Raw genomic sequence first — 25762 nt, 5'->3', positions numbered from 1 at the left:
CTGTGTACTTCCTCTTTTATCCCACAATTCCTACTTATTCTTAATGCCCAGCTCAAATGTCATTTCTTCTCAGTACTTTTCCCTGACCCACATTCTTTCTAACACCTCCTGTCATCTATATTTCCACAGCACTTTACCTCTCACTATCAGCTTTTCACGTAGGAGTGCATGACACTCCCTTCCCACAATGCCTGTATGTGGTTTGGGAGCTCACTGGGGGCAGAAATCATATTTTACTCATCCTTTTATCCTCGTGCTTATCATAGCGTGGCAGATTAAAAATGGCCACACACTCTTTTCCCTTCAAGAAGTGGAGTGTATTTCTCCTCACAATGAATCAAGGCTGGCCTTGTCACTTACTTTGATCGACAGAATGTGGTTGGTGAAACTGCCCTGATGGCCATGTAAAGTCCAGGTACCCTCCTGGAGAAACCATGTGGAGAGAGAGAGAGAGATGCCTGGCCAGTCTCCAGCTCTTCCAGCCATCCCATCTGAGGTGTCAGACATATGAGTAAAGCCATCTTTGATTTCTAGCCCCAGTTGAATCCCTAGATGAATGGATTCAGCTAAACCCAACCCAGATTGCAGAACCATGAGCAAATAAATACATGATTATTGTTTTAAGCCACTAAGTTTGGGGTGGATTGTTATGCAGCAATAGTTACTGAAACATAGAGTATCTGAGATATGGTGAGTCTTCCAATAACTGTTTGTTAACTTAATTGTAAGAGGTTAGATGGGTAATTAGAGTAGATGACCCTCATGGTCTTCCTAGCACTGAGATCATTAATGACTTTGTATTACGTCATTACTTCCTCTATTTGTACCGAGAAATGAGAGTTGAATCTAGATGCAATACAGTGAAGTCCTTGGGTGTCTTAGTCTATTTGAGCTGCTATAACAAAATACCATAGACTGGTAGTTTATAAACAACAAAATGTATTTCTCACAATTCTGGAGGTTGGGAAGTCCAACACAAAGTGCTGGCAGGGTTGGTGTGTGGTGAGAACCCACTTCCTGGTTCATAGATGGCCAATTTCTTGCTCTGTTCTCACATGGCAGAAAGGAGGAGGGATCTCTCTGAGGCTTCTTTTATTAGGGCACTAATCTCATTAATAATTATAAGGGTGACCTAGTCACCTCCCAAACGCCTCACCTTCTAATACCATCACCTTGGGGGTTAGAATGTCAACATATGAATTTTTTTGGGAAACAAACATTCAGACCATAGCATGCCACCTCTGACACTATTCCCCCCCCCCAAATTCATGTCTTTCTCATATGTTATAAACTCAAAGTCAAGTCCAAAGTCTCATCTTAATATCTTCTAAATCAGATATGGCTGAGATTCACGGTATGATCATTGGGCTTTGAAATGTCTAACATATTTAGAAACAGCAACCTATGGTCCCCTATTTTGGCCAGTCTCTTTTCCAAATCTACTTTTCTGCAATTCTATTGATTCCGCCTTAGTTTTTTGCATATAAAAACCATGCCCCATTTACTATAGAACATAAGCTGCCTTGAGGGTTTTTATTCAGTAATGGAGAAAATTTGTCCTAAGACATTTACACTTTCAGATCCAGTCTGTACTGATGTTTCATTCTTCAGAATTTTTCTCCAATTTCTCATTAGAAAGCTAAAAGCTGCAATGATGACCATGCTATGAAAAGTGCACTAACCAACCCAAGCATAGCATTTTGTAAAGTCTCAGAATTTCAGAGGATCTGCATTTTGGAAGAAGACTCAGCCTTTTAATCGTGACTCACTTTACTAGTTACTATTTACAATCAATTAACCATTTTTCCTTGTCATATTACTTTAGAAGAGGCTGGATGCTATGGGTTTATAGCAGAATATTCTTTAAAGATAGACTGGTTGGTCTTTCTGGGGTCATGCATCAAAGCCAATATCTAGCTATGTTGCAGTTGTAGGAGGAAGGACCAAATTCTAAAATCTACTACTTGCTGCCCCAGTGTCAGAAGCCATTGATTTTGTGTTTAAAGATCTTCCTCTGATGGAAATGTGGGAATAGAAGGGAGCTGGAGTGAGAAGGTGGCAGCCCATGAAAACTGGGCTCTGTGCACTTTCCAGTCTCCTATTTTAAATGTGGAATGTTTTCTTGGTTTTGCCACATTTCTGTGCCTGTCCCTGCCACCCTGACAGCTCATTCCTGGTTTGACCCAGTTTCTGGTTGAGCCCTTGGTGTTATGGTAATTACCATCAGGCTCCATCTGGTTGTGTCCCTGGGTGCCCACCTTCTGTACTCATCCATGGGCACCGCCCTGGGTCCACCATTTGGCTCTGCCCCCCTAGCAGTCATTGGAACTTGCTTTAAGCCTAACTCCTACTTATCCTTCAGATATCAGGCCATATGCATATGTCATTACCATAGGAAGAATGTCCTTGCCACCCAAGATAGTTCCAGGTTCTCCTGATCTATGCTCTCAGAGTTTCCTCAGAGTTTTACCTTCAAGGACCACAATTTAAAATTATTTTTGTCACTTATTCTGCTCATCTTTTATCTTTAGCACCTGGGACAGTGCCTGGCACATAGTAGGAGTTCAATAAATGTGTCGAGTAATCATGAACAGATGAAGCTGTGACTTGGCTTCCCACCCATTTTAGCGTGCAATTGTATATGACCTTGGGCCAGTTACAAAACGTATCTGAGCCTTAGTTTATGCATGTCTAAAGTAGGGATAATATTACTTTATCTGCCCCACAGTTTGGGGTGTTATGTATGTAGCAGATGCTTAGTAAATGTTTGTAGAATGAATGAGTGAATGCGCATGCTATCTGTGATAAGAGACACCTGTATTTTAACAATGATTTAACAGATGAGAGAAATTCAGTACCCAAGCAAGAGGAATCTTATTTATTGAGTGGGAAATAAAATTCAGGATTCCATATGCCTTTGCCCAAGGCTCTATATTTCCCTTCTGGTTGTAACTTAATACTAGACATTTTTTCAGTGGGGGAGGGGACATTTTTTGAATGATTTTGAACCAAACTAGTAATGACTGACTTCCAATTCCTAATGGGTTTGTGTCTGTCACAGATTTCAACTAAGTTTGGCCTACCAAAAGTACAGATTCTAGATTGCCTGTGTCTTGAAAGCCTATAAGAAGGAAGCAACGTTGAATGGGAATCTGAAGACCAGGGAGAATTGTATAGAGCTGACATTCTCATCAGCTGGTATAGCTGATTGGCGTTCTGAAACAGTGGCAGGATAAGATCCTGACTTTGGAGAGAAGGCAAAATGCCTTCAGCCTAACGATTCCTTATACTACATGCGTCACAGGCTGGCCTGGCTCAACCTGCCTGTTTTCACCATCAGTGCCATAAAGATACCTTGCATATAAAATACAAATGCTACCCAGCTTTTCTTTGTTTCGCTCATCTCTTCTCCACCATGTCTACCCACTTCTGGGGTTTCTCCCACCTGATATTTCTTTAGGCATACAGAATGCAGAGAAAGGAGAAGAGGCAGGAAGGGTCCAAATGCAACTAGCGTCATATATTTTATTTGAGCCTCATATCTTTGGAGAAAGGAGAACAGCTGAGAGGAGTAAGTTAGATTGCGTGTTAAAAACCCCAGAGGTGTGGGGTGTGCGAAGAAGGAAATCCTTCACTGGAGCATCTGCTGAAGGTGAAATGAGGATATGAAATTCAGAGATCATTCTTGGTGCTTAGTATTATGACATAAGAGTGGCAGCACACACTGCTGAGCAAGGAGGAAGGGCAGCAGGTGGAGGAGGCCCAGAGCAAGTCCTGCTAGTTTGTAACTAGTCCAGGACTCCCGAGCAAGTGACTCCATTTGGGTGGGGAGGATATGTCAAGGGAATATGACCCCTTTTCCCCAGCTCATCTCCTAGGGCTCCTCAGTGTCTGCTCCTGTAGGTGAATATGAACTCTTATGTTGCCGCCTCATCTGCACCGACTGTGTCCTAGGCCGAGTCTGACTTGGGGAGCTGGGAGGTGTAGGCTGATACAGAGGCCAGTACGGCTGCCGAGGAAAAGTCTGAGCCCTTGGCCTGGGTTTGGGCTCGGGCTCGGGCTCCGGCTCCGTCTCGGGCTCTAGCTCAGATTCAGGCTCCAGTTCGCACTCTGGGTCTAGCTCCGTTTCTTGTTCTGATTCCAGCATGGGCTCCGTCTCCATGTCCAGCTCTGACTCCTCCTCTATTATCGTGTCTGGGATCCTGCGGAAGCTGGATCTTACATTTTGGGGGGCTTCGGGGATCATGCTGCTCATTTCATGTCTTGACTCTGAATCCTGAAATACAATTAGATGGGTTAAAATTCCCAATTAAATTTAACTTTTGAATAGTCAAGGAATTTCAGAAGACAACAGGACTTAAGGTACCAGAAACCATGGGTTCCGGCAAAGTAGAAACTATTTTTGGCCTAAATATGCTTTTTGTCTTCTTTGTACCCTCTGGTCCCTCAATTACTCATTATTCTTTAAGTCAAATCAGCCCATAACTTCCAGTTTCTCTGGATTTTCAGCTAGCCTGGATTTCATGGTCAACCATTTGAACAGCAAAGGTCTTGGCTTTCTAAAACATCTTGTCTTTTTTCTTTTCTTTTTTTTTTTTTTAGGCACATGAAGGCTATTTTATTGAAGGATCGATCTATCTACTGGAGAATTGCTAGAAGAGCTGAGTTTCAATACAGGCCACTATGTGCAGGTAAGAGAGGTGGAGCTTTACTTCTTGGGCTCGTCTTCCTTGGGCAGAGTCTTGATGATTTGCTCCTTCTCGGCCCAGAGCCACTCTTCACGGTGCTTACGTGCTGCCTTGGTCTTAGACCTATGGGCCTCGGCCTGGTCAGTAAGAAGCTTCTTGCAAGCCTTGTCAGCCTTCGGCTTGTGGATGTGTTCTATGAGAATCACTTGTTTTTGAACATGTTACTCTTCCCTTTCAGGTACAGGCAGTGATCACGTGGCAGTCAATCTCAGACTCACGGTATCATCTGAGCAATCGGCGAAGAATTCCCATCCTTCTCATCCGGGTTTCCTTCTCAGGCTTTGAGCACTGGCAGTGCGCTTTCGCTTACCTGCACCCATATGACTGCCTTTCCTGCAGGCCAACATGTTTTTCTGGCATCTGTCTTGGGAATAGACAGTCCTAGGCTTCCGGATGATCAGCCCATCTTTGATCAGCTTCCGAATCTGCTGATGGGAGTTGGCGCTGGCCATGTCATGGGTCGCACTGGGGTCCAACCAGACATTCTTTGGTCCGCAGTGGAGGACCCTGGAGGCAAACCTTTCTGAAGCCTGAGCAGACCCATGGCTGCAGCCATGCCAAACACCTTGTCTTCTTGATCTTAAATGCCTTTCCAACCACAAAGGTAATCCTTCGCAGGGCTCTTTGTGACCTGGCCTCTTGCCATCTTCTTTAGCTTATCTCCATCTGTAGTCCCCACTGTTTGCTCCAGACATAAAGCGAACCAAAGGTGCCTGCCTACTGCTTACCTTTGTTCCCGCTGACCCCTGTGCCTGCCTGGCCTCCTCCATCTTATCCACATACATCGGTTCATCGTTCCACCTTCAGAGCAAAGATCACTCACCAGGAGCTTAGCTTCCTTTGTGTTCCAACAGTCCCCCCCTCACACCTCTATCGTAGTACCAGTAATGTATTGCCTTATTTATTTACAAATCTATCACCCCTATTAGACTCTAAGCTCCCTGAGGTAGGCAGTGCCTGGTTCTCGATAGCTCAGAGCCCAGCACGTAGCAGATACCCCACAGGCTTCGCAAATCAGCCTTGCAGCCACATCCCACCACATTAACAACTTTCACCTCTCCTCCAACGTTTTCTTCTCTTCCACCACATGACACTCTTTTGCTTTCCCTCTCTCCTTCCTGGTTGCTTCTTCCTGGTCTGTCTGTTGTCTCCTCTACTTTTTCTGGACTTCTGATGTTGGCACGCCCCAAGACTTGATCCAGGGACCCTTCTCTTTTCCATCTACACTGCCCCCATAGGCAATTTTCCCCCATAATTGTCATTACCATCTATATGTGACAATGACTTTTGGTTATAACCCTTCCCCTGATCTGCTGGTTCAAATATCCACTTCCATTCTTGACATCTCCACTTCGATGTTTAATAGGCATCTTGAATTTAATAGATCCAGCATAGAAAAATTTCCACTCCTAGTCTTCCCTAGCTTAAATGCTAGAAAAAAAAATGGATATATTAAATACCAAATTTTTTTTAAAAACTTTTACCTTTTCTTACTATAAGTCTTGATGATGAGAATGTTAGTAAACTGGAAAAATACTTTTTAAAAAACATAGTAAATATAATGTCCATCCTAAGCCAACTATCACCACTATCCTTAACAGATACAAAAGAAGCTTTTCTCATTAAATTCTGGAGGAAAACAAGACTCATCATTATTACTTAATTGTTCTGGGAGGTCTAGCTAATGCCATAATACATGATACTGAAATAAGAATTCTAACAATTGGAAAATAAGAGATTTAAAATATTTATAGAAAATACGTTTTTAATCTAGAAAACTCAAGAGTATTAACAATGAAACCTTTTAGGACTAGTAAAAGGACTCACAAGATGACCAAATAATTAAAAAATCAATAGGTTTCCTATATGCTAGCTGTTGCCAGTTAGAAAATATAATGAAAAAGAAGATTCATTTTAAAAAGCAATAAAAATGTAAAACAAAGTATAAAGTATCTAGGATTTGTCTATATGAGGGAAGTTACAAAGATTTACTATGAATACAACATTTAAAAAGACTGAATAAATGTAGAGACTGCCCACATAGAAAAAAATACGTTTAAATCTAACTATTGGGAAAAAAGTTATTCTAGATAAGCAGAGGCACGTAATCTGGGAAAATTCTCAACAAAGCAAGGGAAATACTTGGTAATACATTACTTAAAAAAGAAAAAGAATGAAAAGGGCCTTGTTTTACACACTTGGCTATCTTCTACTTCTTAAAGTCTTTGTAAACACTACTCTGGTAATACTTTTTTGTGATAAAAATTCAAACATTATTGAAATGCAGCAAGTCAAAGAATCAGGGGTTTAATTAAAAACATAATTTCTAGTCATTCGGTAATATTTTGGTGACCATCTGCGTTTTAATTTCCTTTTGGGCGGGAAACTGTTAACCTTCACAGACACTGATTTGCAAACACTGGGGTAGGCCCAGGTCTTTACTTAGTATTAATAAATGGCTAAACATTCTGGCTTGTAAATAAGTCTCCTTTGCATTCAGTCAGGTTGAGGAAATCATATTACTCACAATGTAAGTAATAGCCGAAGTGTTAGACTGGCAGATCTTTACCTCTGCTATTTCATCAGTTTTATTATTCATCTGAAGGGTGGGGCGGGGGTCGATTCTACAGGTATAGCTAGAGGAAATATTTAAAATATGTAGTCATTGATGTGGCACTAGCACCAACCAAGCTTGCTGTGAAAGGATCCTTTAGGCCTCTGCTGGGTGGGGGCTCTGAATGGCACCCAGAGGCCATGGCAGTTGGGAGAACCTGGTCTCAGGTCCACAGCTATTTACCAGCTGATAAGGGGGCATTTCAACATCTCAAAGTCTGGCACAGCCATACTCAAAAACCTCATCTCTATCTGATCAGGCGTCTCCCCCGCACCTTCCCCCAACCTCCCTCCCATGTCATCACCCACCCACCGCGATGCTTCACATCATCCCACCTTGTCTGTTTCTGAGTAGGTTTCCTGTATCACTGTCTCAGATTCGTCCATACTCAACTCGGAGGGCTCTGGAAACTTCCTTGATAAGGCAAACAGCACAGCGTCGTGGAGGCTGAGGAACAGCTGGGCCTTGGTGATACCAGCATCAAAGAAGTCATCTGTCTCAAACGTCCTGACTACAGAAACTACAAGCCAAACCCGGAACACACACTAGGTCAGACACCTGGGGAGGAGAGCACCCAGGGTACAAAACGCAGCCATCTCATAGGGTGAAGGATACTTACAGTGACTCCCTGCAATAAGCACCAGAATGTTGGCATTCTGGAAGGCATTGCACATCTGTGGGGAGAGAGTAAATCAGCGTTAGGGATCTTCACACTCACTAGGAAACGGCCTCCGAGTTGGCTGAGTTCTAAAACCCCTTTGGCCGTTCACTTATCTGGGGTATATGTACCTTTGCACCCCAATTCAGCTCTATAAACATTTGATGGGTGGACTTCCATATGCCAGGAAGTGTCTAAGGTGCTGGGAATACAAGAGAATCAGATGGTCTGGGGGAGGGGGGGAGTGAGGGGGAGGGTTCCTCATGGTCTTAAGGGGGAAACAGTTCACTTAACAAGAGATAATGTACATATGAGTACAGGCCCAGGTGTGATGGGATCAAACTGGATGGTCCTCAAGAGCCAGTACATCTTATTAGTGCTTAGTGTTTGCAAGTGATCCGCTTCTCCCTGCGGCTCCCTCAGCAGAGGAGGTGAAACAAGGCCCAGAGATGGTCAAGGATAGAGGAGGAAATGGGATTCAGGAACGCTGCGGCTCATTCAGAGCTGCTCTGTAAAACTGCATTTGACTTTAGTAAAAACATCAGATATTTAATAATATCCAATTAAGAAGCATTTGATATTGACCTCAAATTTACTTCAGCCAATATATATGCTCTGGGGCAATACATCTTAAAGTTCAATTCAAAGCAAGTCAATATTCACCTTCATACATAAGAATGAATAGACCAACCCTGAGCACTAAGTTAAAATGTCAAAAAAACAACAACAAAAAACACACACACCGAAAACAAACAAACAAAAAAGCCAAAACAACTAAAACAGACAGACTCTCATGATCAAGAGGAAACAAGAAAGTCATTCTTGATTCTAAATCATAAGGTATAAAGGGAAATCATGAAGTCATTTGGTAAAGAGCCACAATGGACATACGAGTATTCTAATGACAAGCACTGAGAGACCGAAATCCCATGAATCAGGGAGAAGCTTAAGTTGCGTGGTTGTCTCTAATAAGAATAACTGCTGGGATTTTTCTTATTCAGTGTTCAATTATAAAGTAAACAAAATATAATGATTTTCTCCAATACAGAGGTATAGAACTATTACACAAAGAACGAAGAAACGCGAGATTTGGAAGTGTAAAAGCGTGAATCACTGGAGGATGTGACGTGGAGGTGTCTCATGTCGCCTCCACACGGGGGCTGGAGCAGAAAGTCACCTGCAGCGGTGTGGTGTGGATGGGTCAGACCACGGACCAGAACATATGGCGCCTCCACAAAAAAGGAAGACAAGAGGTGAGAGAGGAGGAGGGGATGGCACAACTGCTGGAAGTTCCAGTGCTGGGCAGGCCACTTACCCGCTGAGAGCCTAGGATGCTTAGGGGGAAATATGGCGTGTCTCCCAGGGCTGTGTGAGCGTTAAATGAGATCATGCATATAAATGTGCCCAGCTCAGCCTGGCATTTAGTAGGCACTTAAAAATGTAGGTTGAATGAAATCTAAAGTGAGAACTACAGCGTAAGACTGGGAGAAGGGAACACAGCCCAGGAGGAGGACCTGAGGTGGAAAAGCCCCCCAAACAAGACATTAGCAAGTATACTTGAGTCTGAAAACGGGGTGGGAAAAAAGTATCTCATGGATGGAGAAGCCCTGAATATTCATCTCTTTCAAGCCTCTCATTTTACAGATGAGGAAACCAAGACCTCATGCAAGTTAGTAAGTTAGCCCGGGTCAGATGGCCAGTGAGCGGAAGTAAAGCCAGGACGGAGCACCCATCCACAGGCCACCCACCAGAATTCTTTCTGCTACGAGAAGCTTCCTACTGCCTCATACCAAAGAGGAGCTGGCCTTACTTAAGACAGAATCGTGTTCCTTTAGGAATAAGAAGTTTTGATAAAGTGGGGTCTGAGGATAGAAGATGGCAAATCAGTCAAATGAGTATATCTAAAAAAAAAAAAAAAAAAAGGTGGGTGCAATTGGAGCTGGGAAGTGGGTGTTCAGGATGTTTAGACCCGAGCCATCGCCAATAGGGGCTAACATGAGGTAGAGGCTGTCAACTGAGATAAGCTGACTGTAAAAAAGATGTACTTAGGAGACATTCAACAATAAAACCCATATGGTAGTTGTGCATCTTAACTGTCCATGTTATACGAGAGAGAAATGAAAATTGTCAGAGAAACCTGAGAGTGGGAGAGAAGCCAGGATTGAGGGACACAGCTTTTGAAGGAAAAATCTTCCCTGTTCTTTTTACCCAAAGATGTAGGAAATGAAGAGGTGCTGGGCCAGGCAGCCTACGGCTTGGGGTGTCTTTTCATCACAATTTCTTCAAACCTGAGTGCCGTTTACAATGCGTAGCTCAGAGCAGCTGAATAGTGGAGAATTCTTGGTGAGCTTTTTTCTGTAGCATTCAGACCTATTCCTTGAAAAGATTTGCCACGAACTTCTAGGATATACTAGGAATTGCCGGGTGTGGCACAGATTGCTGTTTCAAGGGTGTTCAGAGTTTCCTATTTTTAATTCCTTGAGGAATAATATGCCATACTTAGGGGACTAAGTCCAGTTTAGTAAATCAGAGTTGGTTCTTTTTCTTTTTATTCTGGTTGACCTTAAACTATCTTCAGTGTCCAAGTTTCTAGTGGCCCAGGAATCACATAGCAGCTGATCGGTGAGTAACAGAATTCAATCAGGACTGGGGCTGGCTTCATGGTGGCAGGAGGGGACCAGGACTCTTGTTAAAGACTGTCCAGTACTTACCTGTCTTAATACGACTGAAGCCCGTGAATCCACAAAATGTACCATGGAGAAATCCAGGATGATGGTGTGGATGCTGGGGAGAAGAGATGATTCTGAGCAAGGCATGAGTGATCTACTCCTGACCTGACTTGCAGAAGCTCCAGGAAGTGGCATTGAGTCGTTTCTAGAAGGGTTATAAGAAAACCAAACTTTCTCCTCATCCTCATAGTTTTGCCCTTGATTTTTCTGAAATGTGGAAGCTGCTGTGTACGGTATTTGTTCGTCGGATGAAGTGTGGCTCGCGTTCCCGCTCTCCAAACGTGAGCAGCGGATCAGGTTAAAGGAGGATGTATCATGGTCCGGTTTACTTTCAAATCGTTCTGTGTAAACAACCTGGAACAAGAGTTAGGGGAGGACCATGGTAAGATTCAAACTAAGGCTGGACGTACGGGCAGCACTGCCGTTTCTGTCTATGAACTCACTTCTCTCTCCCTTAGGAAACTTCTCCACAGACGAAGTGCTATACAGTTGGTACTTGGGCATCTCACTGCCCCTTCAAGGCCATCAGTGTAAACGCCACATTCATCTTTCTTTATCCTCATCACTCACAGCGTCCCATCCCAGCTTCCTCAGGTGCCTCAGTGACAGTATCACGGTCCTGGGGAGCCCGTCTTAAAATCATCTTTGATTTATTCCTTTCTCTCATCCCTGGGTTCTAATTTATCCCCAGTGCCTACTAATGCTTTGAAGTATTTCTTCCATCAATCCCTTTTCTCAACACCTCCTTCTTTCACAAGTGTAACAGTCTTCCTGGACACCCTTAAGAAGACAAAAATTACTTGACCAGGGCTGTCTTTCCCTTCCACTCCCTTCATCCTCCAAATAGGATGTCCCTCGCTTAAGGACAGTATCACACCAGGTGGACAGTGGCACGCAAGATGTGGATGCCAACTCTGCAGGCACAGGGACCAGTTTCTATATGGGGGGCATGCCCACGTCTGCTCCAAGGACAAGTAACAACACACGGCGACAAGAGCTATAGGCACGTGGAAACATGGAAGGAATCCATTTACTAGCGTGGTATAATTTGAGGTGATAGTTCCTAAAAATTTGTTCTAATGGTGTTGCTTATGAAATACATTTTAAAGATAGAAAAAAAACTGGAAAGATGTAAACTATATAAGGTAGTACATTATTGCATAGCAAGAAAGTTGTGTGAGTAGATAATAATGTTACAGCTGAAAGGAGAGAGGTGTTCTCCAAGGCTTGAAGGTCCCCGAGTCCAGGTCTTCAGGGGACAGCTGTGGACTGGCTCAGTGGCGGCTAGAGACAAGGCCCTCCGGCAGAAGGAAACCTCCAAGAGCCTCCCTTTTCTCTCCTCATCTACTCCACATGCCTGCCTTCCAAGGGCTTTCATAATCCTCTCATGTTGTCTCTGCCTAAACTGACTTCCCAGGCCAAGCCTCTGGCTCTGAGGACCCCATACTTATTTCTACCTCAGCGTCTTTGTCCAAGCCTATGTCTGGACTGGGAAGCCTCTTTTTTCCTACCTGACATAAATCGACATTGCTCTCTCCTCCCTGACATTTTGAGCTCATGCTGGTTTCTCTTTACCTGAACTCTTAGAGTTGTAAAAACACACAATTTAGCACATAATAATACATTGTATGGTATGCTTTATTAACCTATTTCATCAGTTTTAAGATGCATCACTACTTTTTGTGTTACAAAGAAAAAAAAACACTGCAAGTTAAACTATGTCATGCCATCAATTTACACAATGCATCCAATTTCAGAGATGTGAAAAAAATGTCTATCTTAAGATTGATAAAATACGAGAACAGCCTTTTTTGTCGTATTAATAGAGTTGAGCCCTAATTTGATTTAAAACTCCATGAATTGCTTCAAATTAATCCTGTGATTTGGGGGGCCTATATGTGGGTGGGATTGTAGATGAAACAAGGTTGGCCATGAGCTGATAAATCTTAAAGTGGATGGTAGGGGGGTGGCCGGTTAGCTCAGTTGGTTAGAGCGTGGTGCTAATAACACCAAGGTTGCCAGTTGGATCCCTGCATGGGCCACTGTGAGCTGAGCCCTCCTTGAAAAAAAAAAAAGTGGATGGTAGGTACACAGAGGCTCATTATACTTGTTTCTACTTTTGTATATGTTCAAATTTTTCCATGACAAAACATTTTTTAAAAGAAGACAAAGATGAACCTTGAAGACATTATGTTAAATGAAATAAGCCAGTCGCAAAAAGATAAATACTGTACAATTCTACTTATACGAGGTATCTGAAGTATTCAAATTCATAGAGACAGAGAGTAGAATGGTGATTGGCAGGGGCTGGGAGGCGGAGGAAATTTGAGTTTTTACTTATGGATACTGAGTTTCAGTTTTACAAGATGAAAAATTTCTGGGGATGGAAGGTGGCGATGATTGCACAACAGTGTGAATATACGAGGTCTGACAATTAAGTTCACGAACTCATCCTAGAAAAAGTGCTACATAGCTCATTGCTGAATATCACTATGGTCACCTTCGAAGTACTCCCCTTGGGAAGCTATGCACTGACGCCAGCACCTAGTCCACCCTTCAAAGCAATTTTGGAACTCTTTTTCTGGAATGGCCATCAGAGCTGTCATCATATTACCCTTGATGTCCTGAATATCATCAAAATGTCTTCCTTTCAATATTTCCTTTAACTTCAGGTAAAGAAAGAAGTCATTGGGGGCCAGATCAGGTGAGTAGGGAGGGTGTTCCAATACAGTTATTTGTTTACTGGCTAAAAATTCCCTCACAGACAGTGCCATGTGAGCTGGTGCATTGTCGTGATGCAAGAGTCATGAATTGTTGGCGAAAAGTTCAGGTCGTCTAACTTTTTCACGTAGCCTTTTCAGCACTTCCAAATAGTAAACTTGGTTAACTGTTTGTCCAGTCGGTACAAATTCATAATGAATAATCCCTCTGATATAAAAAAAGGTTAGCAACATTGTTGCAACAAGTTCGCGAACTTAATTGTCAGACCTCATATGAGAGTGGGTGCTCGGTGTTTGCAGGGGCCTATGTGAGGAGGGAGACAAGAGGTATTTTGTGTGTGTGTGTGTGTGTGTGTGTGTGTGTGTGTGTGTGTGTGTACGTAGAGCTACACCTCCAGAGTGTGGGTATAGACTGGGTAAAGGCCCCAAAGCTAGAAATGAGCAGCCCTTCTCTGGGGCAAGGGAATATTTAGATCAAGTCTGAGTTGGAAATAATGAACATTTTGTTCACCAGCTAAAATAACCTTCAGATGCTGTAAAATCCCCATCTGTTCTTATGCGCCCTCAACTGTCCATCACCATTTCCCTGGTCACAGGTAGACATCAGGAGACCTTGGCAGATCCTTGAGAACCCCAGGCACCTTGACCCTGCCCTGGTCAGAAGTCAAAATAATCTGTAAGTCCCTTATTTTCAGAAAGGCTGGCAGAGAATGGCTGACAATCTCAATGGGCCAACTGTACTCTCTGCACTTAGATAAACCTCCAGCCATAGAGCAGCGACTCAAGAGTCAGAACATCTCCTGGGACCTACTTTCAGGTCAAGATCTGACTCTCAACGGGGAACCTGTGTCTTCATTTCTGAGCAGAAACCTTTACTTTCCAATGACCTCTGGTCCATCTAAGAGTCAAACATCCCTGAGGGGGTTTCACTTTCCTTTTCTTTTCTTTTCTTTTCTTTTCTTTTCTTTTCTTAAAACAATGACTACCACTACTAGTGAACTTCTTTATAAAGTGTGGAGGAAAATGCAGAAAAGAAGGGGTGTTTCTAACCCTGGGAGGTGGCTCCAGTTCATCACAGTTGCAGGAACACTGACACAGCTTTCTTTCCTGTGAGTCATCTCCACGTCTATTAAACAGGAGGAAAACTTCTTCTTCTTTAAGAGGCACCCTGACCATTCCAACCTGAAAGATAGAAGGGGGCTCTCATATGGGCCGTGAGCGATGGCAGAGCGGGGGCCGTGGGGAGGGCTGGGGGCAGGTAGAGCAGAGCAGAGGAGGAAGCCCATCACCTCATTCAACAGCTTGTCCTTCAGATGGTGAACATTTACAAAGGTAATGGAGTTGCAGCACTGGAAGATTTTCACTCCAGGAATACTTGTGGCCTGCGGGACAAATGTAAAATTAAGAGAAATTTCTCAGTGCTTTTGTGGAGTAACAAAAAAAATCTTTAGAACCTCCTGGAGAAGAATCTGTATTCTTCTTTATAAGAAGCAAGAACTAGCAAATTCCTTCCTCCCACTTTCACCCCCTTGCTTTTCCTATCTTCATTTTCCCTCCTCTATTTTCTTTTGTCCTTCTACCCCCTTAAGAACATTCTAACATGATCTTTGACTGGCTGTGGGACTGGAAGGATTTACCCACCTGCCACATCTACCATTGTGTGTCCCTTTCCCCATCTCTGTCAATGTGTGTCTGTAGTGCAGCAAACAACAGCAAAGTATTTGGTAGAAAAACGAAGCAGCAGACCTGGTCCACCCCATCGTTTGGGCAAAGAAGGGAGACTGATTTGGATTCTTACCTCCCGATAGTCATTTATGCTTCTGTAAATGTTGGTGTTAGGGATCTGACCCAGGAGAAGAATCTTAGTTCTGAAAGGAAACGCAGTTGCCTGTAAGTAGTGGCCTTACCTTGCCCTGGCGAGCCTCCTATTACCTGAGACTAAGTACCTGTGTGACTGAACAGTGATCAGGAAGAAGGTAAAAGCTACTGAGACAAGGAGTCCGATGTCCAGTCCCAGGATGATTGCAGACATGAATGTCACCATCCAGATAATCTTATGGAAAGGGGAGGAAGGAAAAAGGAAGAGCATGATAACAAGCAGAACTGAGAAAATGACCAGTCCTATCTCTCAATTCACCTCACCCTCTACCTCCCGACACCTGGGATTTAGAAAACAGAGTCCACCACCATTTGTGGCAGACTGAGGCCATCACCAATGATTGGGTCCCAAGGCTGCCTAGCAATTCTTTCTTGCATCCTTGGTCACTTATCTCCTCAGTTTTCTCTTGACACTTCGGTTTCCTCATATACAAAATAGGAGGAATAATACCTACTTGATAGGCTTTGTTGAGATTAGCAATACCATTTGTAAAGCAACACAGAACACTCCCCAAATGGTAGTTGCTATTTTAACACCTATGATAGTTATGGCCAATCTTAACATTCTTTTCAAGCCCCTACCTCACCACCTTCTCTGTCCCTCTCGGCCGGTGACTTGACTTTAACCATCACAGAGAAGATAGTCTTGACTACCTTAAATATTGACTTCCCCCTCCACCAGCCACTTGTTAGTGTCTGCACTCAACTTTCTGTCATCCTCTCCAGTCCCGTTCAAAGTTCTAGCTCTCCTCCTAGAAGCCCTATCTGTGCGCTGGACCACATTCCCGCTTAGCTCCTCAGGGTCCTGGATCTCCTGGCCGCCACTGGGTCCTTCTCCTCTTACCGTATTACACCCCCCCATCTTTTATTTCTTCCTGTTTCCCCTTTCTGTCCCCTGGTTTTGTGTTCTAGAGAGAAGGAGGGTGCACCATCAGTATTCTGCCTGGCATGACACCTTCTCTTTTCAGGATTTGTGTCTCCTATCTTGGGATGTATTGACATTAAGTGGGTTCAAAGTCATTCAAATATGCAGTGCATGACAAGTCCTTTTTACTAGACTTGTATGTAACTGTAGCTACTTAATTAATTCCTTTTTATTTAATTTTGCATAATTGGAATGAGGCCTCAATATTTCCATGCACCGACAACTTTGACCTCCCCTTTTTAAAGTAAAAGTAGAGTACTAGCATCAAAGGTTGTAATGTCCTTCAGGTTGATCTCTTGTTTGTTCTCTTTCCCGCCCTCCAGCCTTCCCCTCTGCCTCTCCCCACCTCAGCCATTGCATCTACACTCACACAGTCATACTGGCTCTGCCTCCATAGATTGGGTAGGTGGGAAATGGTTTCAAGGTAAGGTAGGACGTTGCTCAGAATAATACCAGCCAGCACAGCCTGTGGGGAAAAGATAAACCCTGCTTCATTTTCCCTTCAGAGGTGAAACTCCCAAATCTTCACAAAGGAACCAACCACAAAGAGTTAGGCTTGCCACTCAGAGATATTAGGCATTGCTACGTCATCAAAATACCATGTCTATGCTTTAACTCACTGTCTAATCAAATAAGTATTCTCCACAGTTTTCTCTGCACTCCTCCATAACTTGTCAAACACACAAGACGAGGCAAAGCCAAGGCCAAGACCAGACTGATTCAGCCAGTAAGGTGACCACAAGCCCCTTTTAGATTCAGATTGTTCATTGTGTACAGACAGCGGGAGGAAGAGTAACCAAAGATTATAGTCATCTAGCCCTTTGTGTCAGTGCTGTCACTTTTGCTGCACGTGACAAGGCCCACAGGGGACTGGCACTTTGGGTTACCTGTCTGGTCTTTGGCTACTTGGCCTTGCGTTGTCTAGTTTGCTGGACACATCTCTGTTACCTACATTGCCTAGGAAGCATTCTCAACTGGGATGACAAATTAAGGGAACTTCTACTCACAGAAACATGTTCAAGTCTAATCATGATACACTGTAATTATTTCAACAGTGAGATACCATTCTTTTTTGGTCGATCACACAATATTAGCAAAATGAAAACACCCCATATATATGGTTGTTGAGTATAACAACCTTTTAGAAAATAATTTGGCAATATATCAAAATGTGGTTTCACACAGAAATTTTGTTTTACTTTTAGAAATCTATCCTAAATATAGAAAAGGGTAGATGTATAAAATTACTCATTGTTATTTATAACAAAAATTCAGACAACCTAATTTTCCAATAAGAAAATAACTACATAAGTTATAGTATGAAGTATCGTGCTATATGTTAAACAAAAACAAGAATACAATATTGTATGCCCAGTTAGGTTACAACTATGCAAAGTAACATCCATTCATAGAAAATAATATTGGTCAGATGTATGCCAAAATATTAATAGTGGTTTATTTGTAATTGTGGATGACATTTTCATCTATTATGAATTTTCCAAAGTTTAAAAAAATAAGCATGTCTACTTTTTTTAATGGAAAGAAGGTTTCTTAAGTATGAAACAATGAAAATCTATACTCGTAAGGATGTAAAAATCATCAGGGACTCAAAGCAGAATCTAACCTATTTCAAGAAATACTTTCTTGTGTTCATGAAGTCCCTGCCTTGGCTTAACGGTTTTCAGCCTTTTCCTAGCTCTCTTCTCCTCTGTATACTCTGCCTGGGAATCAGAACGGATCCTACCAACAGGAATGGCTGGATCCAAGCTCACTCGGGGTTTTCTGAGGTTACTCAGTGATTGATTAGACTCCACAGGTCAGCACAGGAGGGAAGAGCAAAGATGAAGTCGGCAAAAATGACTTCTTTCCCATCTTTATCTTCTTTTCAGTCAGGAATCTCCAAACTCTGCAATTTGCAGGGAGATATGATGGGAAAGAGAAGAATCTCAACTTCATAGGGTTTTTGCAAGATTTTTGGCTTGAGGTAGAGAATGTGAAGAGGAAACAACTATTTTCATAAAACGGTATACAATAAAAAATTTTCCTTTCTGAATATTAAGGTAGGACATGCTCATGTGTAAAGAAGAATTAAACTTATATATAATTTCCATCATCCAAGAGGTAACCATTGTTAACATTTTGGTATGTTCTGTATATTGTTTTCACATAAAATTGGAACAATAGTGAATATACTATTTTGTATCATGTTTTTAAAAAATCTGTGTTGGTCCCCTTGCTAACTAGTTGAGATCCTTGCCAGAATGCTTGCTCCAACAATTCCTCCAATAAGGATTTTGCAACAAGCGATTCATAGTCTTTCAAGGAAGGAAGGAATCTTTCATAGTTTAATACTCTTAGAGCCCCACTGGTATTAGTAATTCAGATATTCCACTGATCAGATTGTTCATATTTTCTCACTCAGAAACGTTTTAACTGGAAGTATCTAGTTAACTAGAAGCGGTAAAAATAATGTGACATAACATGGTTGGTCAAAAGCAAGGGTTGTTCTGTCTGCAATGTATTTATAATAAAGGGGTGTTTGGAGTTTTTTAAAATGCTGATTCTTCTAGCTATAAAGGAAAATATGTCACTGTTCGAAGTAAATTAGCGAGGGGCTCTCCTAAAATAGACTCCAAGAGTTAGAGTACCAAAGGTGTTCTAGAAACTAAAGTCTGGAGATGACTTCTGCTGGAAATTAGAGGACAGCTTGTGTGATAAACACAAGCTTAATTCCACCCTCCATGCATGGATTCCATGGCTGGGTTCCAAGGTCCCTGAATCACAAAACAGAAGGCAGTAACAGCCGTGAGGTGGTCCTGCCCTGCCGAAACCTGATAGTCACCAGGTAGAACGGATGCGTTCAAACTGATGAGAATAACATTTCCAACCACTGCAGCTTCAGGCACTGCCACCTCAGTGTGTAACCAAGCTGCTACACCGGGAATGAAACCTCATCCCACCTCCTGCAGTACTGTCCAAAAATGGCTAACGAGAACATTAGGGAAATTTAGAAGGAAATTATGGTCCCTGCACATTGATCTCGATTGCAACCGAGAACCAATTGATTATAGCCAGTAATTAATGCACCTGGCATCTGTAAATGCAAAGTGGTCAGTCTCACACAAAGGGAAGAAACGGCATGTAAGTATGTGGAAGCATCCTAGCTGAACACAGAGTTATAACTAAACTTTCAGACCGTGTCTTTTAGTGTTTCCAACTAACCAAGAGACAGTGTGGAAGCAAGAGGAGGACTGAGTTTGCATGAATGCAGAGCAAGGGCTTCTGGAAACGGTATAAGAAAACAGATGGCATGAATGCACAGTGAGTTTCAAAGCCTGTGTTGGTCATGGGCGTTCTGGCATCTGAAGTCTATTTTGGTCATCTTTAACTAAATCCTTACTTGTAAAGCTTCTTTATAGCTTAAGCAATTAAAAGAAGATTAATGAGAATGAGAATAATAACAATAAGAACTTATGTTTCTTGAGGGCTTATTATTAGCGCAACACTGTTCTTTCATATATATATGAAATCTTATTTAACTCCCACTCCTGTGAGGTAGATGCTGTTAGTTTAAAGGAAAAGGATTACAGTGAGTCTGGGGCAACCACTGGGGACAAGCTGAATGTACTTCTCCTGAGAGAGACCCACCAAGATGCAATCTGGAGACTGGTCTTTCTCGGCCTAGTTATTTGATCAGTTGCACTTACATTTGGCAGTTCGAGGAAAAAGTGTCCCACCTTCACCATCAGGAGCAGCATCACGCCCCCTCCTACCAGAGATGCAAACTGAGGAGACAGAGCCGGATGGAGAGAGACCGTCAGGAACGGGTCAGCTCCTGTCTGCCACCGACACCTTCTGCTTGGTGAGAAGCATGTCAGTTTTTCTTAAAAGGAGTTGAGTATAACCAGCATAAGTACATTTTTATTGAACTGACATTTCCAGGTGTTGTCAAAGTGCTAAACACATACTAGGTACTCAGTACATACTTGTTGAGTGAACACATACACACTTTCTGAAAATTTCCAAATAGTCTTGGGTATGAATCTCAAGTTTTCTAAAATCTGGCTTGCCTTCCGTCCCAACTTTAACACCTCCTTGAAAAGTTTAGGAAAGCCCTAGTAGAGTACTTACTGTCAGCCCTAAAATCCCACCCATTCCACTTTGCGTATTAATAAATATCCCACCTCTCACGGTCCTGCTTGGAGCCTGCATAGCTTCCCATCTAACAGTTTCATTGGTGCTTCATCTCAAAAAATACAATGATAATCCCTTCTGATGTTCCGACTTCAGCTCTCTCTGCTTTATTGCAGCCAAAAAAAGTTCCAAACATGAGTCAGGGCCATAGATAGCAGCTCTGGATCCCATCCCAGCTGGAATGACAGCTCTGGGCCCAGTGTGACTTGGTACGCAGTGATTCTGACTGGCAAACACAGGTAGAAAGCTAAGGAACATAGTTCCCTTTGCAATGTCAAGGCTCTCTGGACATAGCCTTGAACCTATTATATCCTCCACTGATACGTTTCCATTGCTTAAGCTCATAATAATAAAACACGACATAAAGCGGTATAATTTCCCACTGTGATGGGAGATGGGGGAGGGGAATGAAACTGTAACCACACATCAAAACAATGGCATATACAACCTAGAACTGAGGGAGTCCCTCAAATCTAAGCTGTTAAATGACCACTCAGCCATGATTCTCTAATTTTTATCTTTATCTCATAAGTACGAAAAAAACATAGCTTCCTCCTGGGTTCCCTTTCACTACTCACTGCTATTTGCCACATAAATGCATCACTGAAAGTAACAGCAATGAAATCAACGTTCTATGTCTCCCATTCCAGCTGATTCACAGCGAACGTGAGCAACCTGACGTGGAGAAGCTGAGCCACGTGACAGTCGTGTAGGAAAAAGGGAGGATTCAGGAACACGGGTCATTATAACGGAAACTCAGGAAGTTCTAACAGCAAACGTTTTATACACTGTGGGACTACAGCAGGGACCTGAGAGCAGAAACTCCTCCGGCCAATGTACACGTCAGCCTGTTGCTGGATCTAATTTGAGGGTCCAGCTTCGGGTGGTCTTTGTTGGCACTCTAGAAAAAAACCTATTTTGATTAGCACAGGAAAATACATCAGGACTTTTCCTTCCTACCACTTCTTTCCTCCAAAATTCTTCTGATTATGTTTAAGGAAACAAAGCCATCCAGAGCCAAAATAAGCTGTATAAAAACCTACATCAAAATGAGTACAAACCAGACACTGAATCCCATAAAATGTGCTGCTCAGAGAGGGCTGGGAGGCCCGCCAATAACTGTGTGTCCCCCTTGGCGGCACACGCAAAGGAACGGGCTTACGAGGGTGCTTGATGGCTCTCAGAACCTCAGACTCAGCACCTGCACAGCGGCTGAAGACAGCAAGCAGGAGAGCAGCTCATCTTACCCACGTGTTGCTTTGCCGCCCCGATTTTCCATCACCTGTCCAAGATTTCTTGATCAAAGACTGACTCTGCCTTTTCCTGGGATTCAAGGCAGTGTGAGTTCCCACAAGCCACGGCCACTATGGACACGCCAACCCTCAGACACCAATTGCCCCATAAGTAGTGGGTGCCATGAGATAGGACAGTAGATTGCCAAGTACCCAGGGCTCCAGGCACCTGGGACTGAAGCTGTGATTTTTGAACATCTTACGCGACAGGCAGTATGATGGGCACTATTATCATCTAATTTAATTCTCACAACTGAAAGGGTATCTTCCTCCCCATTTCACAGATGAGGACTAGAGCCTCAGAAGACAAAAGTAACTTGTCCAAGGTCGAACATTTAGGAAGCACTGAGTTCAATCCACCTGACTGGCTGACTCCAAAATCCAGGCTCTCTCCACCATCCCATCGGCTGCCTCTAAAAAGAACACAACACATTTCTTCTTTTATAATTTTTTCTTTTCTTTCTTTCATAACAACTGATTTGTAAGCAGTTCTTGGAGTGTGGGAACAGGGCAAGAGGCCAGTCCTTGGAAAGCAGAGAATGAGGAAAGGAACCCATTCATGGAGAACAGGGAAGCACCGTGGTCAGAACTGAATAAGCGGGAAGACGGAGCGGGGGACAGTGCTACTGGCCACAGGTCAGGGGCTCCTCACACCCCCACTGCCAGGGACCGGCCAACACCCCAGGCCCAGGCCATGGCTGCAAGGGCCGCTTGGTTTTGCTGCAACCAGTGAAGACAAATGGGCTCTAGACTGGGCAAAATTAAAGAGAAACCCAGATACATAAATACACAGCTTGTATTTATGCCAAACAAAAATAAAGTGGCCGTTGGTGGCAGGTCATGTCTGAGAGATTCAGAGCCAGACTCTGGCTTCTCTTTCCTGTCTTAAGGAACTTTGAAGAAGTAGGGCTGTTCTTAAGCAGAGTGAATCAAAAGTCCCCAAAGGGAAGGGGTGCAGGCAGCACCCACTGCTGCGGGATGAAGGAGGCTGAATGAGTCCCAGAAGCCTTTGCAGGTCCGGATCAGAAACTGAGAGTAGAGGCTGGGTGGCTCCAATGCGTGGGGCCAGGGGCTGGCAGCACTCTCTGCTTGAACCAGTGATATGCACTGGGCAGATCAGGGTGTCAGTGAAGGGCTTACCAGCATCCCTAGAAACATGCCTCCCATGAAGTGTCACACTGTACTGCAGAGAAAGAGATGTCACCGGCAGGGGAGTGTGCTGCACGGGAGAACAATGCAGCAACAGACCGCGGAATGAGAGCCATGGGCCGCCTACCTGAGGCCGGCACTACTTAGTCCAACCGGCCGAAGGCATCTCCCAGGCTGAACTGAAGCCTCTTCCTTCCCTCCATCGATACGTATCCTAAGGCTCTTTCATTAGGAGACTCCATGAAGGCCTCACTTCCTTCATCATTCTCCTTCTTGCAACATTTATGGTACTTTTTATTTATTGTACTTATTCTGTACTTAATTTTACCTGCACTGTGATTTAATTTTTTCCAACTGTGTACATCTTTTCTCCCTAAATTTGTGATGCTTATATAGTGAATAAACAAAGTGTATTGTCAAGTTAGTAGGAACTAATGCCTGGAATTGCCATTTCCATTTCTTCCTATAAAACCCTCTAATTTTGACTGCAAAGATTTTTCGCTCTTGCATAGAATATCCTTCTTTTTAACATAACCCAACTTCCTTTTGTACGGCAAAGAGCAGTGGAAAAGAGCTACACCTTAAAGGCCAGTGTGTCTGCCAGAAGCTCTGTGACAGCAAAACTCAGTCCACCTGGAATGATGCGATGAGGTCTTCCTCTAGACCCGTGCGTTGTCTATGCCTCATCTTCTGATGTTTATTCGCTCTCACCGAACTAGCCATGGATAGTGACACTTTATTTTTCCCCATTAAAATTCTGTGTCCATTCTCCTGGCACTTCAGTTTCTGACCATGGCTATACCTTCCTAGCATGCTTCTGTGGCCTAAGCTTGTCTATGACCTCTGTTCCTGTTTCTTTGCCTTGTGAACCCTGGCCCATTCCCTAACTGTACTCCAGTTTCAATTCTGATAGGGCTTCAACATTTCACCAGGCTATGTAGCTGAGATGGAACACCTCTCATGTTGTCAAGTTGTAACTTTTATCTAGTGAGTTCAAAACTCATGAACATTGGACTCATGACTGCAATTAGACAAGGAGGTTTGCCTTTTGAGCCTTCCCTCCCATCATTCCCCCTTTCCCTCTCCCCTCTTACCCACCCATACATTGAGTTTCCTAATTCAAAATACCTGAAGAGAGTCTGACCTAGATAACTCTCATATACAAAGATAGCATGGTCATAAAAGGCTCACCTAGACAAGACCTTACTCTCTATCATGAAAACCTCTTGGTATATCCTTTGGGGAAGCCAGGAACATTTCTAGTTCAGCTGCCAGGGTGGAGAAAGTTGTATTATTGCTTTCCTAGACTAAGACTGAGTATATATCTCCCGTACAAAAAAAAAAAAAAAAAAATCGTTAATAGGTAATCGTTAGCTTACCGGAAATATTACCTTTTAGGTATGTTACATGGAAAATGTGTTGTTTTTTTTTGTGGGCTCATATATAGAAGCCTCTCACATAGAATCATATTCTTACAGAAAACGATTTTCAAGTTGCACATTGATAAATAGCTTTTTAGACAAAAATCTAAGCAAAAATTAAGGCAAGCATGAAATCCAAATTCTTCCAAGAGAGCTTCCCCAACAAACATAACATTAAAACAACAACATGATTAGACTAATATAATCCCTTTCTATGAATATATATATGTATATATATATATATGAATAGACATAAATATGTTTATATGTTAGAGATCAAATTCTATTTCAACACACCTGTTGTCTTCCTCCAGATTTATTCTGGATAATAGTCCTGACAACAGCACCGGTAAACACACAACATCTGAAAAATGAACTGACGACATTGCAAAGGCCAATGGCTATTAAATCCTATAAAGAAATGACAAACAATTTAGTCCCACTATTTGTGGAAGAATGCTGATTTAAGTTTGAACCAAAGGCATATTGTCTATTTCTTGTGTAGGAGAATATGGTTGCTTATATCACTTCAAACAATGCCGAAATATTCTTAGAAAGAACAAAAGGATGGCAAATCTGATTTCTAGATTAAGTTGAACCTTCATTTTAGCTAGTGATCATAAGGAAAGTGAGATCGTTTCAAAGTGAGAAAATGAAACATCTGCCTTATTAGTTTTTTTCACAAGACCAGTAGGACTTAGAATGATAGAGGGAAACATAGTACTATTTTTCTCCCTGCCTTCTAGTATACTATCCTAAAAGTCAATGTGGGATACCTTTTGCTTCCATATTTCCCTTTTGAAATCCTGGGGGAAGGGCCAAACTCAGAATAGTTGGAGATTTTCAAAAACTAAAAAGAGACAAAAACTATTTCTGGGAGACCAACTTAATTATATTAGAAGCTTGATTTTGGTATTCCATATCATTTCTTACTGCACCTCAGAATGCAGTTGATTTCTAAGGATTTGTTGGAAAGGAAGATAAAATTAGGAGAAGAGGAATTCTGCTGGCTTACCAACATGGTGCCCTGTGTTATCTTTTTGCATCCCTACCCCATATCTGTTCTAGGGGAATAACACTCATATTATTTCAAGTGGGTTCAGAGTTAAGTGTGCCACACTTCTCAAAAATCCTTTGGTAATTATAGTTCAAATTATAGTCCAAGTAATTCTCTGATTACAGAAGAATCCAGTCTTCCTGTTAGCAGGAGGCTCAGATTGGAGAACAAAGACTTAAGGGTCAGAGGAAGTAATAAATAGAAAAACCTGTCCTCTCACCTGGTTGGAATTGACATTATAGTTATGGAAATTGGCAATCTTCTTGCCCAGAAATATGAGCAGTGAGGAGCTCACAAAAGCTAAGGAAAAGGCTTGTAAAATAATTTCCGGAAGAATGTTCAAATCTGGCATTACAGGAAACAGGAAGCTGGAATAA

At 42.7% G+C, this 25762-nt stretch overlaps 1 protein-coding gene and 1 pseudogene across 7 annotated transcripts in view; both read right to left on the bottom strand.

Annotated features, from left to right (window-relative positions):
* Positions 1-3494: 3494 nt before the first annotated feature.
* SLC26A8 (solute carrier family 26 member 8) overlaps positions 3495-25762 on the bottom strand; it is an 80871-nt gene continuing 58603 nt past the window's right edge. For 5 of the 7 annotated variants that reach the window (XM_019738818.3, XM_074332851.2, XM_019738820.3 and 2 more), the window contains 12 exons: positions 25606-25753; positions 24626-24739; positions 19980-20057; positions 16643-16738; positions 15416-15522; positions 15268-15337; positions 14759-14851; positions 14520-14651; positions 10732-11103; positions 7982-8036; positions 7698-7882; positions 3495-4276 (listed from right to left, as the gene is read on the bottom strand). In XM_019738818.3, coding sequence (XP_019594377.3) covers positions 3875-4276; positions 7698-7882; positions 7982-8036; positions 10732-11103; positions 14520-14651; positions 14759-14851; positions 15268-15337; positions 15416-15522; positions 16643-16738; positions 19980-20057; positions 24626-24739; positions 25606-25753 — 1852 coding nt within the window. In that variant the 3' untranslated portion in view covers positions 3495-3874. The remainder of the gene's footprint in view (positions 4277-7697; positions 7883-7981; positions 8037-10731; positions 11104-14519; positions 14652-14758; positions 14852-15267; positions 15338-15415; positions 15523-16642; positions 16739-19979; positions 20058-24625; positions 24740-25605; positions 25754-25762) is intronic. The other 2 variants (XM_019738821.3, XM_019738824.3) reach the window with 2 other exon arrangements.
* On the bottom strand, positions 4283-5541 carry LOC109450889 (large ribosomal subunit protein eL19 pseudogene; annotated as a pseudogene).

This window comes from Rhinolophus sinicus, chromosome 2, assembly GCF_057876585.1.
Source record: "Rhinolophus sinicus isolate RSI-liver-muscle chromosome 2, RSI-T2T, whole genome shotgun sequence".
Classification (NCBI taxonomy): Eukaryota; Metazoa; Chordata; class Mammalia; order Chiroptera; family Rhinolophidae; genus Rhinolophus; species Rhinolophus sinicus.
Note: the sequence above shows the minus strand (reverse complement) of the source record. Positions and strands in the feature narration are given on the sequence as shown.